At 57.8% G+C, this 15,531-nt stretch overlaps 1 protein-coding gene across 1 annotated transcript; it reads left to right on the top strand.

The window, feature by feature from the left end:
- The first annotated feature begins 578 nt into the window (after positions 1–578).
- On the top strand, positions 579–14,018 carry AQP1 (aquaporin 1 (Colton blood group)). Its single transcript, XM_006187734.3, is given in 5 exon segments — positions 579–1,006; positions 1,008–1,157; positions 10,719–10,883; positions 11,166–11,246; positions 11,936–14,018. Coding segments are annotated over 5 exon segments (816 nt in total). The 5' UTR covers positions 579–766; the 3' UTR covers positions 12,116–14,018.
- Positions 14,019–15,531: the final 1,513 nt, after the last annotated feature.

Here is a 15,531-nt window from a genome sequence, read left to right as displayed (position 1 = left end):
CTGTTTCAGGCCTGCCCTTGACCACAGAGTGGAGGGTGGTGCACAGACAAGCTCTCTGTATTCTCTGATGCCTCTGTGCACCCATCAACTGAGGCTTGGCCAGTGGGGCTAGGGGCTCTGGGACATTCCAACAGTGATATCCAGTAGCCAGGCCTGGGCTGGGATGTGGGAGGTCCAGACCACCCCTCAGGACCCCTGGACCTGTGCTCCAGACTAATGCTGCTTCGGGGTGGGATGGGGGGGCCAGGCCAGCAGGGTCATGTTGCTTGCTTTCAGGAGGGCAATGTCCACCTGCTGAGGCCAACCGCTCACCCCGCCTCATCAGGAGTGCCTGGCTTTGCCCTTGGGCACCCCCTGAGCTTTGCACATAGGGCGGGGACACCTGGATTTCTCTGGCCCCCTGAGTGGGGCCAACTTGGAGGAATTTCCCAAAGCCTATTAGAGCAGTGGCTGCCTCCTGCCTGCCTCCTCAGGCTGGGCAGGGCTGAGGGCGGAGGGAGAGAGGGAGGGAGGGGAGAGAGGAGGAAGGGAAAAAAAGTTGGCAGGCCGACAGCAGAGCTGTGCCTGCATCCATCGCTGAGAGGAGGCCCGTGCGGTGTGGGGCGGGCCAGGAGCAAGGAGAGGCCTTCCTCCCTTTGTGCTCCCCCCTTCTCCTCCCCCCCCCCCCACCTCGGGGCCCTATAAATAGGCCCAGCCCAGGCTGTGGCTCAGCTCTCGGAGGGAGGCAAACACCAGGCAGCGGTCTCAAGCCAAGCCCCCTGCCAGCATGGCCAGCGAGTTCAAGAAGAAGATCTTTTGGAGGGCAGTGGTGGCCGAGTTCCTGGCCATGATCCTCTTCATCTTCATCAGCATTGGCACTGCCCTGGGCTTCCAGTACCCGGTGAAGAACAACCAGACGACAGGTGCGGTCCAGGATAACGTGAAGGTGTCACTGGCCTTTGGGCTGAGCATCGCCACACTGGCCCAGAGTGTGGGCCACATCAGCGGCGCCCACCTCAACCCAGCAGGTCACACTGGGGCTCCTGCTCAGCTGCCAGATCAGTGTCTTCCGGGCGGTCATGTACATCATTGCCCAGTGTGTGGGGGCCATCGTCGCCACTGCCATCCTCTCTGGCATCACCTCCTCCCTGCCCAGCAACTCGCTTGGCCTCAATGCGGTGAGTGGGGTGACCTTGGGCGGTGGGGCCTCTAGAACGGTGTTGAGATGTTACTGGTCTCATCCTTCCACCCACTGTGCAGACAGGGACACTGAGGAACAGACAGGACAAGAGGTTGCTGGAGGTCATGCAGAGCTGGGACTGGAGCTCAGCTATGCCTGCAGTCCAGAACCTGTTTTCTGCCAGGCACTGTGGGAAGCTGAGACCCAGGGCATAATGGTCTTGCCAACGTCCCCTGCGGGCCTCTATTGTGGGAAATAAGCCCTGGAGGCAGCTCGCAGTCGGGCCAGCAGTTCCTCACCCCTCAGCTGTGATTTCTTGGCCCCCTCAGCCCCGTCCGTGCAGCAGCACCTTCCCCCTGCAGCCTGGGCCCTGGGGGACCTCTGCCCACTGTCCCCAGCCCCCCTGCTCCACATGCCTGGCGTACCTGCAGCCAATCTGGGACTGTGTGAGCCGGACGCTCCTGGGGGACCACTCAGGTCTCCCGGCAGCCCCACATTCACACAGGTCCCCAAACAAACTGCCTTCAAGGGAAAAAGTTCCTCTTGCTCTTCTGCTCCCGGGAATGGGACAAAGATGGGGGTGAAAACACTTTCTGGACACTATGCAGGTGGTTTTCCTGGATGACAGCAGTGGAGGGGGCCAGGCAGGGACATCTCGCCGCCTGTCTGGGCTCCACTCTCCGTGGCCAACTGAGAGGTGTGGCGCGTGTGTTTGTGTGTGTGAGCGGCTGTGTGCATGTGGATGCTGGCATGAGTCTCCGAGCCTGCGGAAGCTGGGCACTCCCGTGTGTGTCTATTTCTGGAAGTGTGTCTGTGAGCTTGGTAGTGCTGCCGTGCGAGCGTGTGTGGGGTGAGCGTGTGCCTGTGTGTGCCCACTGCTCCTGGCTTGAATGGGGCCCCGCGTGGGGGCACTCATGATAAGCAGATGTGGGCGACTGGGTGGCAGCGGCGGAAAAGAATTCCTCCTGGGCTGCTTAGCACAGCTAATTGGCCGTCGGCAGGGTTGCCTGCTGTCGCAGACCTGGGCTTTTCCAGACCCTCAGCCAAGTGCAAACTCAGACCTGGCTTGGGCCACAGCAGGGGGAAATTTGGCCTAAGAGGCTGAGTGAGGCCTGGAGGGTGTCTCAGAGCACCCAGGGGGTGTGGTGGTGTGGGTGGGTGGCGTTTTCAGAGAGAGGGAGAGAGGCAAAGAACAGAGGATCAGACCAGGTCTACCCCGGGAGGGCCTAGGCAGGGCGGGCAGGTGTGGGGACACTAAGGGAGCTGGCCAACCGCCCAACAGAGACAGCAGTGGGTGATTAGAGAAGCGATGTCCTCTTGCTTCTCAGCCAAAGTTCAGCTTCTGGGGCTACAGCTTGTAAGGTCTGGTGCAGAGGGCAGCTGGCACGACCTTGCCATGAAGGGATTAGCACCTCTTATGTCACAGTGACACCTCACCCAGCTCAAGACTGAAGATTAGCCCTGAGGGCTGGAGTTTAGACTTTAGTCAGGGATGATGTGGTCATGGTGGGTATAAGGGACAGAGCTCCGGCAGGCCGGGTCCCTCCAGGCCTCAGTCTCTCTGGTGGCGGCAGAGCCAGTGGCCTCAGGGATTGCCCACCACGGGGCCAGGATCCTCCTAGGGGAGGGGTTGGCTCTGCCCAGGGCTTCCGGCCCCCTCTTGACCCTCCCTCTCAAGGGACAGGCAGGACAGGCATCTGCTGGTGGACTTGCCCTCCAACATGGGCACCCCAGGCAGATACGGGGGGGCGGGCACCTCTGTGCCATCTTGATCTGGCCACATTCTGTTTCAGTGTTCCTTCCCCTCTCTGGCCTCCATTTTTCAGTCACCCCAGTACCCAAGCTGGGTGGGTTGCAGTCAGGGGAGAAAAAGGGGCGGCCTGGTGGGGGCCCAGCCCTGGCTGGGGAAGCAGGCAAGCTGAGTTCAAGTCAGTTCTGCTGCTGACTTGTTGAAGTTCCTTGGAGCTGCGAAGCCTGAGGCTCCAAGAGGGGACCTAGATCCCTTGGTATCTCTCGGCCACACCCGTACTACCAGCAAGTGCACTCTGTGGACTTGAGTTTATCATTCGTCCCAGGAGGATCTGGCTAAGAGGAGCCCAGGAGGGACCATGCTGAACATAAGGGCACTGAGTGCTGCGGTGGGGGCCCAGGGACTGCCCTGTCCACACCACGGAAGTTTGGGATCCTAGAAGCACAAGTCCTGGGCTGAAGAACAGAGAAAATCCCTCGCCCCCAAGGGCTCCCGGCAGACACTGGACCTGGGATCTGAAGGGACCTGGGTGGTGGCCTTAATGCCACACGAGGGACAGAAATCAGTCTGTGCAGCAGGTGACACACTCTTTCCTCCCGGCTCTGGGGGAGGCTCCCGTGTGCAGCCCCTTGAGTCCTGGGCCCCACCCTGGTCCAAACCTGGGTGGGGCCAGTCGTTGGCATGGAGATTTCCAAGGAAAATAGGGAAAGAAGTGGCAGGAAGTGGTTGGGGTGAGTCAGGGGGTGTCCCCCGGGAACATGGTGGGGACAACTTTCTCCTCCTCACTGAGTCAGGGCTTGCGATATGCTCCGGAGGGACCATGGACCTGTGTCTTGCTTGCAGGATCATGGCTGGTTCTAAGAGCCAAACCCTAATTTTATTCCTAGAGTGAGAGATTCAGAGGCAGGAGTTGGTGCGGGTCTGCCCATGCCCTAGCTCAGCTCTAATACCCTGTGTGACTTCATGCAAGGAACCTCTTGTGTAGCCTTAGGTCCCACCTGTGGAATGGGGACATAGCAAGGTGTGGCTGGGCTCCTGAAAGTGGAAGATGCTCGTGAACCTGGGAATCCTGACCATTCGCTGGCTGGTTTCACTCTTCCCCTCTCTGGCTCGCTCACCTACGTTCCCTGTAAATATGACTGTCACTGCTGCAGGCTGAATGCGGGGCTGAGTCGGCTGATTTCCTGCCCTGGGAAGCCCATGGTCCCGTGTGTGATAAGCCTCATGCACAGCTGTCCTTGATAAGGGATAGGAGGCAGGTGTGATAAGGGGTGTCAGGGAAGCCAGGGAACTCCTGACTGTGAGCTGTGATGAGGGCCAGGAAGGCTTCATTGAGGAGGTGCCACAAGAGCCTGAGTATGGAGACCTCAGGGAGGGAACGGGCTTCCAGGCAGATGAGGGTGTGGCCTGGGAGTTGTGGGGTGCGGCTGACTGGGGGTCGCGGTGGGAGGTTGGGGCTCTGGAGAGTGGCGAGGGCTCAGGCCAGTGTCTGCCTGCATCCTAGAAGGGACTGGGTGCCAGGCTGTTTCAGACCCTGTGATGTCAGCCCCTTAGAGGGCTCAGGCAGAGTGCACACCCCGCTTATGTGGGGGTCTCTTCTCAGCCCCTTTGATTCTGGGCCTGACCCTGGGGACTGCTGCTACCTGCTGCATCCTGGGCCTGACTTTAGCCCCAGTCTTTCCAATTCCTCAGTTTCCCGGACCTCAGTTTCCCCAACCACAGTGTGAAAGCACCCCTGCTTGTTCCCTAACTCCTGCTTCCTGGTGTGGCCAGTTCCTCCAGGGTTGAGGGCTCTCCACCTCCCCCCGGAGCTGGGGGTGGGCTGGGGAAAGGGAAGGCAGAGTTTTCCAACAGCTTTGCCCAGGAAGGGGGCTGGGTGCTGGGTGGTGGTGCCACAGATGGGACATATAATTACTGTTTCCAGCCAGAACCAGATGAGGGGGAGGGCTCAGAGAGAGGCAGGAGCTTTGCGGTGAAGACTTCCCTTACCACGGAAAATTCTGAGGCTGTTTCCCCCATTAGAGGCCTCAGAGCGGCCCTGCCAGCCCCACATTGCCCACCCTAGCACCTGGCCCTCACCAGCGTTCACCCTGGGAGCCTTCATCTGAAGGAGCAATGCTCTGGGAAGGGACATGGCCCACTGGGGTCCCTCAGTCTGAGGGGACTCGCCTCGACCCCTCACCCCAGGTCACAGCCTCCCCTCACATGTTGAGCCATTCGCTCCCTGCAGGCCAGTCCCATGCAGTCTTCCCCAACCCAAGCACAGGACTCCCAGTGCTCCCCGCTTTCCCTAGAGTCCCACCCTAGAACACCCAACAGCAGGTGTTCCATTAACCTTACCCCAGGCAGGTCAAACAAGCCCCCTGCCCCTCCTTGGGGACTGTCTTGGGCAAGCTTTCCTGGGGTACAGGGAGCCTTCTTGCTGGGAGAGCCTCCGTAGGGGCCGCCGTCCCTGCCCTCTGGAAGCACCCGTGAGTCTGACGTCTCCTGAATGGATGTAGGCTGGGCCCGCACACCTGCAGGTGAGGACAGGAAACTATCATGGTCCCCTCAGCCAGGGCCTCTCCCCAGGGTCCCCAGGGGCTCTTTCCCCATAGTGGTGCCCAGGGGGACAGGTGAAGGGCTGTCTTCACTCAACCAGGGAGCCACAGTCCAGGGAGCGAGCACATCCTGAGGCTGAAAACCTCAAACCAAACCAAAGAAAAGGCTGGAAAATGTGCATTCCCTTTAGCACTTCTTTCAGTGCTGAAACGCCACTGTCAGGACACCCGGAGAGACAGGTGTCTGCTCAGTGTAAAAAGGAACTTTTTTTTTTTTTTTAATTGGAGAGGGGCTGCCTCGGAGTCAATAAGCTGCCTATTATCAAGGGTGTGCAAGTAGGATCTGTCTGGCAGCCGGCTGCTCTGGGGCACCTGGCAGTTACAGGTGGGCGGGAGGTCCTGTAACAGGCTCTGTGCCGTGCTGAGACCAGCGGTTCAGATGGCCGTGTGGGAATCCTGCACTTAGGGTCCTGGCAGGGCGGTTAACGTGGATCTTGGGGGCAGGAGTCCCAAGTTAGGCAGGGAGGAATCTGGAGATGGTCTGGGACTAGAATCTGGGCTGAGGCCTCTATTTCACTGATAGGGAAACCAGGGCCCAAAGAGGTGTGGAGACGTGCCGAGGCTCTCCAGCAGATTGTGGCGGGGCAGGACCATTCCCCCAGCCTCCTGCCTCCGAGCTCTTGATTGTCTCTGCTGCTCCAAAGTGCTCGCACTCATGCTGCACCAGCACGCGCACACGCACGCGCACACACACACACTCACACACTCTCACACACGCAGTGGTACACAGCACACAGACACACACGTGAAGCACATTTTCAAAGCTGGGTGGTCCCTCTCAGGCCCTGGGACCCTAGGAGGGTGGCATGTGGGCTTCTCAATGGACCCTTTTCATTTCCCTGGGAGGAGGGTGGGGCTGCCCTGGAGTAAGGAAAAGAAGGAGGGAGGGAAGGAGGAAGCCATTGCTTTGTGTGTTGTTTCTTGTCAGGGAGATGGAAAGGCTTCTGGGAGCAAATAAAGGGCCCTTTGAGACCTGCTTCTCTCTTACTCACGGGGGCCACCTTCCCTTCTCCTGCCTGCTCCCCAGCTAGTAGTGGTGGCTGTGTGTGGGAGTGCAACACACAGGGACAGGGTGACACACTCAGAAATGCCATAAGACACACAACACAGACATCGAGGGCCATACAGAGACCCCCACTCCCAACATACACGGAGCGTACCTCCGTAAGAGACGGCACCCTGTGTGACAGGGGTCCTCAGAGAGAGCTGAGATACATCTGGCCAATACATGACTAGTTTGTCTGAATGCCCCATAGGGGCTGAAAAAGAGGGGATATCCTCAAATTTGGAGGTGCAGGGCCTACCTGATTTTCCTTAAGTCAAACTTGTTAATTGTGTGTTTCAAATCCTCCCTGTTTGTGCAACTTTTCTTTTTTGACTGCTCGTTCCATCAGCTTCTAAGAGAGGGTTGTTTAAACCCTTTCATTCTGGTAGTAGGTTGATCATTTTCTCTTTGTAATTCTGTCAACTTTTGTGTCATTTATTTTTAGGCTATATTATTTACTGCATACAGGTTGAGAACTTAAACCTCTTGGACAGACTTTTCATTTGATTGTTGTCTAATAAACTTCTTAATGTCTAATGAAAAAGAAAAAGAAAGAGTCACACCTGGACACACATGGTCACCCAAAGATACTGCAGATACCGATCTACAGAGACACACAGAGGCGCACAAAGCTGTGGATCCCCAGAGGCACGTGCACACATGAACACTCATGGAGGGTGACACGGGGGGCTCACTGAAGTCCCCTTCACTGGGAGGCAGTGAGTGGGTGGGGCCGGCCTCGATGTCTCCTCTCCCCTGTACTTTGAGAGTGGATCATCAGAGCTGCAGGCAGCTCTCGGGCCTGCTGCTTCCCAAGGGTGGGACCCCAGGGTGCCCAGGCTAAGTTGGGTCCCTGGGCCTTGGAAGCTACGTTGGTCAACCTGCCCTTGGGCAGCAGAGAGGGGAGGGTGGTTGGAGGCCCATGGCCTGGAGAGGTCAGTCCTGTGCCACCCTAGTGCCTGGGACATGCTGGCAGCTGCACAGCATCTTCTGCCAGCTCCTCAGTCCAATCTGGGAACAGTTAGGACCCGTGGCTAGGCCTGTAGGTAGCCAGCGCCTTGGCCTGTGAGTACGATGGCACACACCCCAGAGCAGGGCTCATGGCCTTGCTGTCTCCTTCCTGGGCCTTGGCCCTCTAATCCGTCATCTCACAGAGCCTTGCACGGGCTGCCCTACAAGGCTCACAGAGACCAGTGACTGGCCTGTGGTCTCCCAGCTAGAAGCAAATGAACCAGCCCTGGGTCCAGAGAGCCTCCTTGAAGCCAGGGTGGAAGTGCTAGAAAATTAGCATCATCGGCCACTTCTGTCACCACACAGTGAGGGTCCCCTCTGAGGTCTGGGCAGGGAGATGAGAAGGTCTCCACATTCTGTCCTCACTGAGCTCCCAGGCCAGAGGTCTGAAGCATCCACACAGGAGGCAGGAAGGTGACTTCCATGCAAGAGCTGCGGCAGTTCAGTGAGGGCCCGGTGGAGTGGCAGAGGAAGTTAATTCTAGCCAGTGACGTGAGAAATCTGCCTGAAGCTGATGGGCCTTGAGGGTGGGCTTCAATAGGTTTGATACAAAAATGGAGTTTGTATCTTTCTGACGATTTAGATCATATGTGTGGATTTTTCTATTGTTTACACTTGTGTTGAGAAAATTGATCATTAAGGTTTTTTTAGCCTTCATCAGTGAAATGTAAGACCTGCGCTGGGCAAAACTACCTGGGGGTACAATTTTTTTTGTTTGTTTTCAATAAGAAGTGACTATAACTGGAATCAGCTCTATTTAAGCAATTGCTTCAATTTAATAGGTTGTAAACAGGAACATATGGTCTGAATTTTTATTTGCTCTTTTCTGGACATCAAGTTTCAACAGACCTTTAATTATGCCTTCCAATTTTGAATTATCAATTTTTTTTTCAGATGTAAGTAACTCAAGTGCTTTGGCAGTTGAAAGAGAGGTGGTCATAGACACTGAAGCAATCAGGGGAGGCTTCCTGCTGGTGGTGGTGGTGGTGGTGGTGTTGGTGGTAATGGGTTTGGGGAGAGAAAGTTTGCTAACCCATGTGGTTCTGGGCAGTCAAGTTCTTAAGGCTCTGGACAGCCCAGAAGGAGTATATCTTAGAGTTCCCAGGGCAGGTGGTCACTTCCTGAGGACTCAGAGTGGTGGGCATGGCACCAGGCCCCCTGCTCTCCTCATTTTGCATGAAAAGTGGTGCCTTTGCGCAGAGCAGGGACTGGGATGCTCAGATCTGGTTAAGAACCAGGGGAGGAGGTGAGCTTTCCTGGGCCACATCTGTGAGAATGGTGTGATGGGGACTAGGAGTGTGAGGCAGGAGCCACTTAGAGCGATGGCTCCATTAACCAGTGTGGAAGGGCTGGTTTCAGGACTCCTGCCAGCTAGCAATTAGGCCACCCTGGAGAGCAAAGGAGAGAGTGGGAGGAGGAGCCCTGAACTTCCTGAGGATGGAGGGTAGAGGCAGGTGTGAGCATGATGGGCATTGGTACCAGCAGCCTGGCATCCTCAGCTTTGCCTCCATGGAGCCTATCCCGGCTCCAAGTGGCCTCACTCCCATCTCCACACTCCTGTGCAGCAGAGCCCCTCCCCTTCTGCCTGTCCCCCCATCCTGGGGATAAGATGAGAAAGAACTGGAACAAAGCCACAGCAACTATCCTGATCCCTCTTGCCTCTGCAGCCCTTTCCAAATGCCCCAAGACAGTCCCATGGCCTTAGAACCTCTGGCTGCTCTAGAGAGTGGGCAGGGAAAATTAGACCTATTTTACAGATAGAGAAACTGAGGACCAGGAAAGGAGAAAGACCATGGTCACAGTGCCAGCAAGTAGGAGAGTCAGGACCTGAACTCAGGGTTCCTGCGTCCATGGCCCCACATTGGAGTGGGAAGAAAACTGGGTATTGTCCAGAGGGCTGGCTGAGCTGAGGGGCCGCAGCCCTGGGGTCGGCCAGCAAAGGCCCAGAGCTGGGGCTGCAACACATGGGAGGGGATGTGAGTCACTTTCCCTGTGACCCAGGGCCACAGACAAAGGCGGGAAGAGAATTGTTCTTACAAGATGGCCCCAGGGTGGGGCTGAGAAAACCTCTGGATGGTGGAGGAATGCCTCCCACCTAGGATTCTGCAAAATGTCCTGCGGCCTTGGAGACACCCCCCACCCCACCGCCCAGGATGAGAATTCAAGTTCAGTCTTATTTGGACATATCAGCCCTGTCTCAGTGAAGGCAGCCTATGTGGGCACATCCAGGCATTTTCGTGAGTGGGCCTTTGCCGGCGTGGCCCAGCTCCCCTGTGTGGGCCCATCTGGCCTGGGACCCCCATGTCAGGGAGTGGTTAGGGGCTCCCTGGGGAGGGGTCTCCCTGGTGCTGCTGCAGGGGAGGGCTCCGGTGACCTCATGCCAGCTCCCATTCCCTTCTTTTTCCATGAGTCATGTTTCTAAAAGTGGCCCAGGAGCAAGCGGGAGCCAGACAGTGGTGGCGGGGCCTGTGCGGCCAGAGAGAGGGTGGGGGCCGGGCCAGGAGGGAGAGGGAGGGGGCAGATAGGGAGGGCAGGGCCCAGAGGAAATGGGCGAGAGACACTGGATCAGGGGAGAGACAGACAGAGGTAGGGAAGGAGATGGAAGTTGGGGGCTCAAGGGAGAGAGGGACACAGGGAGCTGGGGCCAGCTAATTGAGGAAGACCCTCCCTAGGGGATGGGGATGGGGATGGAATATTCTAGACTTTTGGAATAAGAAGCAATGTCTCCAGCTAGGCCCTCCCACCCGTTTGCTTCTCTTCTTCTATGACTGTCCCTGAGTTCCTGACCAGTTCCTCTCATGTCTGGGGCTCCCCCTTTGACTATGGCCTCGATACCCCCAGGGTACCCTGGTTTGGATGTAGCTGGACATGGAAGCCCCACCTCACCCCTGGCCTCTGGCCTCTCGGGAGGTACCAGGTGGGTCTGGGCAGGTACCAGGGGCTGAGCTGGTGCTTCGTTAACAAGAGTGGGGAGGGGACAAGCCGTGATGGCCACTACCGGGTGTATGTGTTTGGGCAGGGCCTAGCCAGGGGATGATGTGACATGGGCTGTGAGTGCCCTGAGGGTCTGGGCCGTGGTGCCTGGGCCTGCGGGCCCTGGGACACAGTCCCATCTGCCCTGCCCACTGAGCCTCGCCGCCCCTCCCCCCACAGCTGGCCCCTGGCGTGAATTCGGGGCAGGGCCTGGGCATCGAGATCATCGGCACCCTGCAGCTGGTGCTGTGCGTGCTGGCCACCACCGACCGGAGGCGCCGCGACCTCTCGGGCTCAGGGCCCCTTGCCATCGGCTTGTCTGTGGCCCTGGGACACCTGCTGGCGGTGAGTAGGGGTCCTGCCCAGGTATGGGTGGGGAGGGCTCAGCCAGGCAGGGGCTGCTGGGGAGTCCTGGCAAGGGTAGTGAGTGGGCCTGGCAGGGGTCATTCCTTGGGGTGGGGGGACTGGCTGCCTGGGAGAAGGAGGCACAGGGACTGCCTGACCATCTTCCTGGGTCTGATTGTCACCTTGTTTCTTCTCTCCTCTCTCTCCATTTCACCCTCTTTCTTCTGCATCTGTTTCTTGTCTCTCCCCTGCCCTCTGCCCATCCACCCTTCCCTTTCACAGATCGACTACACGGGGTGCGGTATTAACCCTGCCCGGTCCTTCGGCTCTGCGGTGATCACGCACAACTTCCAGGACCACTGGGTAAGGGATTGCGGGGCTGCCCCATGGGGGTGGGCGGGAGGCCCGCCCCCACCCTGCCATATCCTCTCCCATCACGGAGGCTCTGGGAGACGGCCAGGGCGGAGGAAACTGGGAAACTGAGACCTGAGACAAAGGGTCTTAGGGGCTCACCCTCAGGCAGCGTAGGCCAAGCCTCCCCTCCCAGCTCAGACCTGCCCCACGTCACCCCAGCACCTCTTGGCGCCTGGGTTTCCTGAGCTGTGACACAGGGGTGTGGTAGTGCCTGCCTCCCTCCCAGGACAAAGGGCTTCACCACCTGTGAGCTGAGCGAGCACAGAGTAAGCGCCCAGTGGATTTAGCTGTTCCAACTGTTGATGTTTCTGTTCCAGGCCACCTTTTTATCGACACCAGACTGTCTCTGGGGCCCTCTCACTTCTAGGGAGGGGTGGGGCGGTGGCCACCCTGGAGAAGGGGCCTGTCTGACCATCCCAGGCACGCTGAGCTGAGCCACACAGAGTCAAGGAGATGCCCACTACAACTGGCTTGGGCCAGTTGTGGGAGGCACTGCAATGGGGATGCTGGGGTTGGGCGCTGCCTTCTCTGTCCCAGGCACAGGTGGGAGAGAAGCCATGCAATGGGGTGGTGAGGCGGGGGTCCCTGCGGAAGCAGGCCCTGTCAGATGCCCTCTGAGCACACCTGCTCTGTTCTAGATTTTCTGGGTGGGGCCGTTCATTGGGGGAGCCCTGGCCGTGCTCATCTACGACTTCATCCTGGCCCCGCGCAGCAGCGACTTCACAGACCGCGTGAAGGTGTGGACCAGCGGCCACGTGGAGGAGTATGACCTGGATGCCGATGACATCAACTCCAGGGTGGAGATGAAGCCCAAATAGGGGGACCCCCGGCCCGGGCATCCACGTAGGGGGCGGGGGTCAGGGGCGGGCGGAGGGAGGGGAGGGGCGAAATCCATATTGTAGACACTCTGACAAGCTGGCCAAAGTCACTTCCCAAAGATCCGCAGCACCTGCGTGGTCAAGCCTTATTTGGGGCTGTTTCTATTACCTTCTTTCTCTTTCTCTGTTTCCCGGCCTCAGGGCTTCCTGGGGACCAAGAGTAACCAATCACCCACTCCCTTGAAGTCACAGAGGAGGTGAAAGAGAGGGACCCACCCTGCTAAGTTGTCCCCTCAGAGTGTGACAGGAGATGTGCCAGAAAGCTCCCCCTCACCCGAAGTTGCTCAGCAACTCATCTGCTGCAGGTGCCTGGGGCTCCACTGTGATGGCTCCGTGCCTTTGGGCCTGGCCCTCTGTCTTGCAATGTGCACCTGACCCCAAGGGTGCTCTGAGGGGGAGGAGATTCCAGCAAGTGCAGTGGTGGGGGCAGGGGGCAGACAAGCCTCGTCCTTGAGGCCTGACTTGCTTCCAGGCCGCCCCCTCCCCACCCCGGGATGTGCTGCACAATCCTTGGGAACATCCCTATCTTGGGGCCTCAGTGACCCTGTCTGTAAAGTAGCAGGGCCAGGGAGAACTCCTCTCTAGGGTTCTGTGGGTGTAGATGCGCTGCAGGTTCTGGAAGATGTAGTCTGGACCAGCGCCGCTTCGTCCACTTGCCAAGTGTATCACTGTATCTGCACGTCCTTGCGAACACGTGTACACAGGCATATGTGTTTTGAAGTGAAAAGCAACAGACCATCCAGCCTCTCGAAGTCTCCATCCCTGGGGGAGCAGGGCTGATCCCTGTGCAGTGTCCAGTGGACTGGACAGAGCTGGCTGTTGCAAAATGAAGGCCCTTAAGAGGGCGAGGGAGGAATGCCCGTGTTCCTTCACTGAATTGTAGTTGGTCTTTTCCACCCATCACTGCATCACCCTGATCATTATTTGGTTCTTCACTTTCTCTTGCCCGTGCAGACACAGGTCACTATTAAGCAAGTGTATGTTTATTAAAGGGCACTTGGTCATCTGAAGGTTATCAAGCCTGAGGACAGATGACCGTGGTTCGAATCAGCCCTCAGAGGGGGTTGCCCCTGATGGATCCTTGAGTGGGGGTTTCCAAGCCCCGAGCTGGTCCCAGAGTGGGAGGAGGGACAGGTCCCCCTTGTTCCCGAGCTCCTGATCGGTGCATGTGGGGCAGCAGGGAGACCCACACAGGCTCCCCAGGCCACAGCCTGCCCTCCTCACTTATTTGGAGGGAAGGTTTGGTCTTGACCTGATGAAGTAGCTATGGCGACAGCCCAAGGGCAGTTCAAAGCACAGTTTGTTTGATGGGGAGCCATCCACACAGTCCATTCAGTTCTACCAGGGCCAGAGCAGGTCTCCCCATGTTCCATAGCCATGATGGTGACAAAAACTGAGACGCACAATATACAGGTGTCTAGAAGCAGCAGGACCACCAGGAGGCCTTTCGTGGTCACGGCCCATCGGGACATCCACACACTCTCTTCCCTATCCCTAGCAAAAAACTTCTAGCCCATTTAACAGATAAAGAAACTGAGGCCTAAGGACCCACAGCTAGATAATGATTTGGCCAGGCCTAGCAGCCAGTGTCATGTCTCTGGCTACTTCCTGGACCGTGAGACCGGCCCCTCTCATTCCCAGCTTCTGCATTTCTGCCTGGGCAATGGTCAGGGCCCGGGAGGAGCGAGGGTTGTGCTGGAGGGAGAGGAGGGCAGACCCACTTCCTGTCTTGTTCCGACTGCTGCATACCAGGACCTTTGCATCTGTCTGCTCTGCGCATATGTCTCTTTGAAATTGGAATGTCATTATACATTCAGAAAATAAATAATAATATAGTCACACAGGCTCTCGTTTTGCTTCTTTTGGCACCGGGTTCCCACAAGGGGTCTCTGGGTGTGAGAGATCAGGCCCACTCCTAGGGACCCAGCTGAGGGGGAGCCACTGCCTGCCCTCCTGCCCCCAGGGTCCCTGGTCTCAGAGGGTCAGCACAGCCCCACCGAGAGCTCCATCTGAGGGACACAGGGTCCTGCCCCTAGTGGGGCCAGTTTTGATTCTGGCATGTGACAGGGGTGGGGAGGGCAGAACTGAAGTGTGACAGCCCGTGAGTGCCCTCTGACCCTTAAGAGCAGGGCCCAGGGAACGCCAGGATTGGCCCAGGCATCCCTGCCTCTGGCCTGCCTCTCACATTTCTCACCCAACTGCACCCAGGTTGGGCACCGGGGCCCGGGGAGCTCAGCCCCCGGGGGTGGGGGTGGAGACAGACTCTCCTGTCAGAGTGAGGTTAATGCCAGGCACAGGGGAGGCTCACCTGGCTTGGGAAGGACAACCTGCTGCAGTTAGGAGGGGAAAAGTCATTTAGTCCCTCAAGGCCTTGGGGGCCTAAAGGCTCCTCCACTCTGAACTCCCAGGCCACATTCAATGAGGATGCGCATTTTCCCATGGAGGGTCTGCCCAAGGCAGAGGAGAAGAGAGGTCAGCGTGGGCTGACCTCTGTCCCCAGGAAGCCATGAAAGGACCTCTCTCTCTGCTCCTGCCTTTCCACGTGTCCATGTCCAGCCTGAGGCTGGTGTGGGCTGGTCAGATTCCATCCAGGCCTCTGAAGCTCACAAAACCCCTTCCCAACCACGGCCAGTGTTGAGGGCACAACAGGGGTGGTTCTCTTCATTCGACTGGGAGGAGTGGATACTCAAAGACATGCCCCAGTCACAGGGCAAATCTTTGTCAAGCAGATACTTGGATCCAGGCCCCTGACACTCCCCCTGACATGCACACACACTTAGGGCTAGTTTCTCAAAACAGGGATGACTATACTGGGAAATCTAGTGCCCAATACTAGGAAGCTCAGAGTCTGGGAGGCTCCGAGAACCATCAACCTGGATAACTCGCTGGGCCACATGGGCAGGTGTTGCCATGAGTGTGGACTGAGCAGGTAACGGTAACTGGGAAGGTCCTGCACCCCAACTCTGCTCCTAAGAGATGCGCTGCTCTTGCCTCCCTCGGGTTGGGGGGCTTTGCTGACGGTGATACAAGGGTGGCTTGGCTGGTGAAGGCTGTCAGTGCTGTCGGAGAGGGCTTTCTTGTTCTAGTGTGCACTGGGCCACTGTGAGTGGCACATGGGCCTTCAGCCCATGCAAACTGTCCCTGCAGTCCCCCTAGGCTGAGGGCAGGCTGCCATGTGTACACGGTTTAAAAAGATTTTTTTAAATGGAGTTCCTAGGAATTGAACCCAGGTCCTCATGCATGCTAAGCATGTGCTTGACCACTAAGCTATAGGACAGGCGGCTGTGAGCGGGAGGGTGCTGGCCAGGCTGTGCAGACGTGCCGAGGCTCTTTCTCGCAGCCCTTCTTGGCTTGTC

This window comes from Camelus ferus, chromosome 7 (genome assembly GCF_009834535.1).
Source record: "Camelus ferus isolate YT-003-E chromosome 7, BCGSAC_Cfer_1.0, whole genome shotgun sequence".
Lineage (NCBI taxonomy): Eukaryota > Metazoa > Chordata > Mammalia > Artiodactyla > Camelidae > Camelus > Camelus ferus.
Note: the sequence above shows the minus strand (reverse complement) of the source record. Positions and strands in the feature narration are given on the sequence as shown.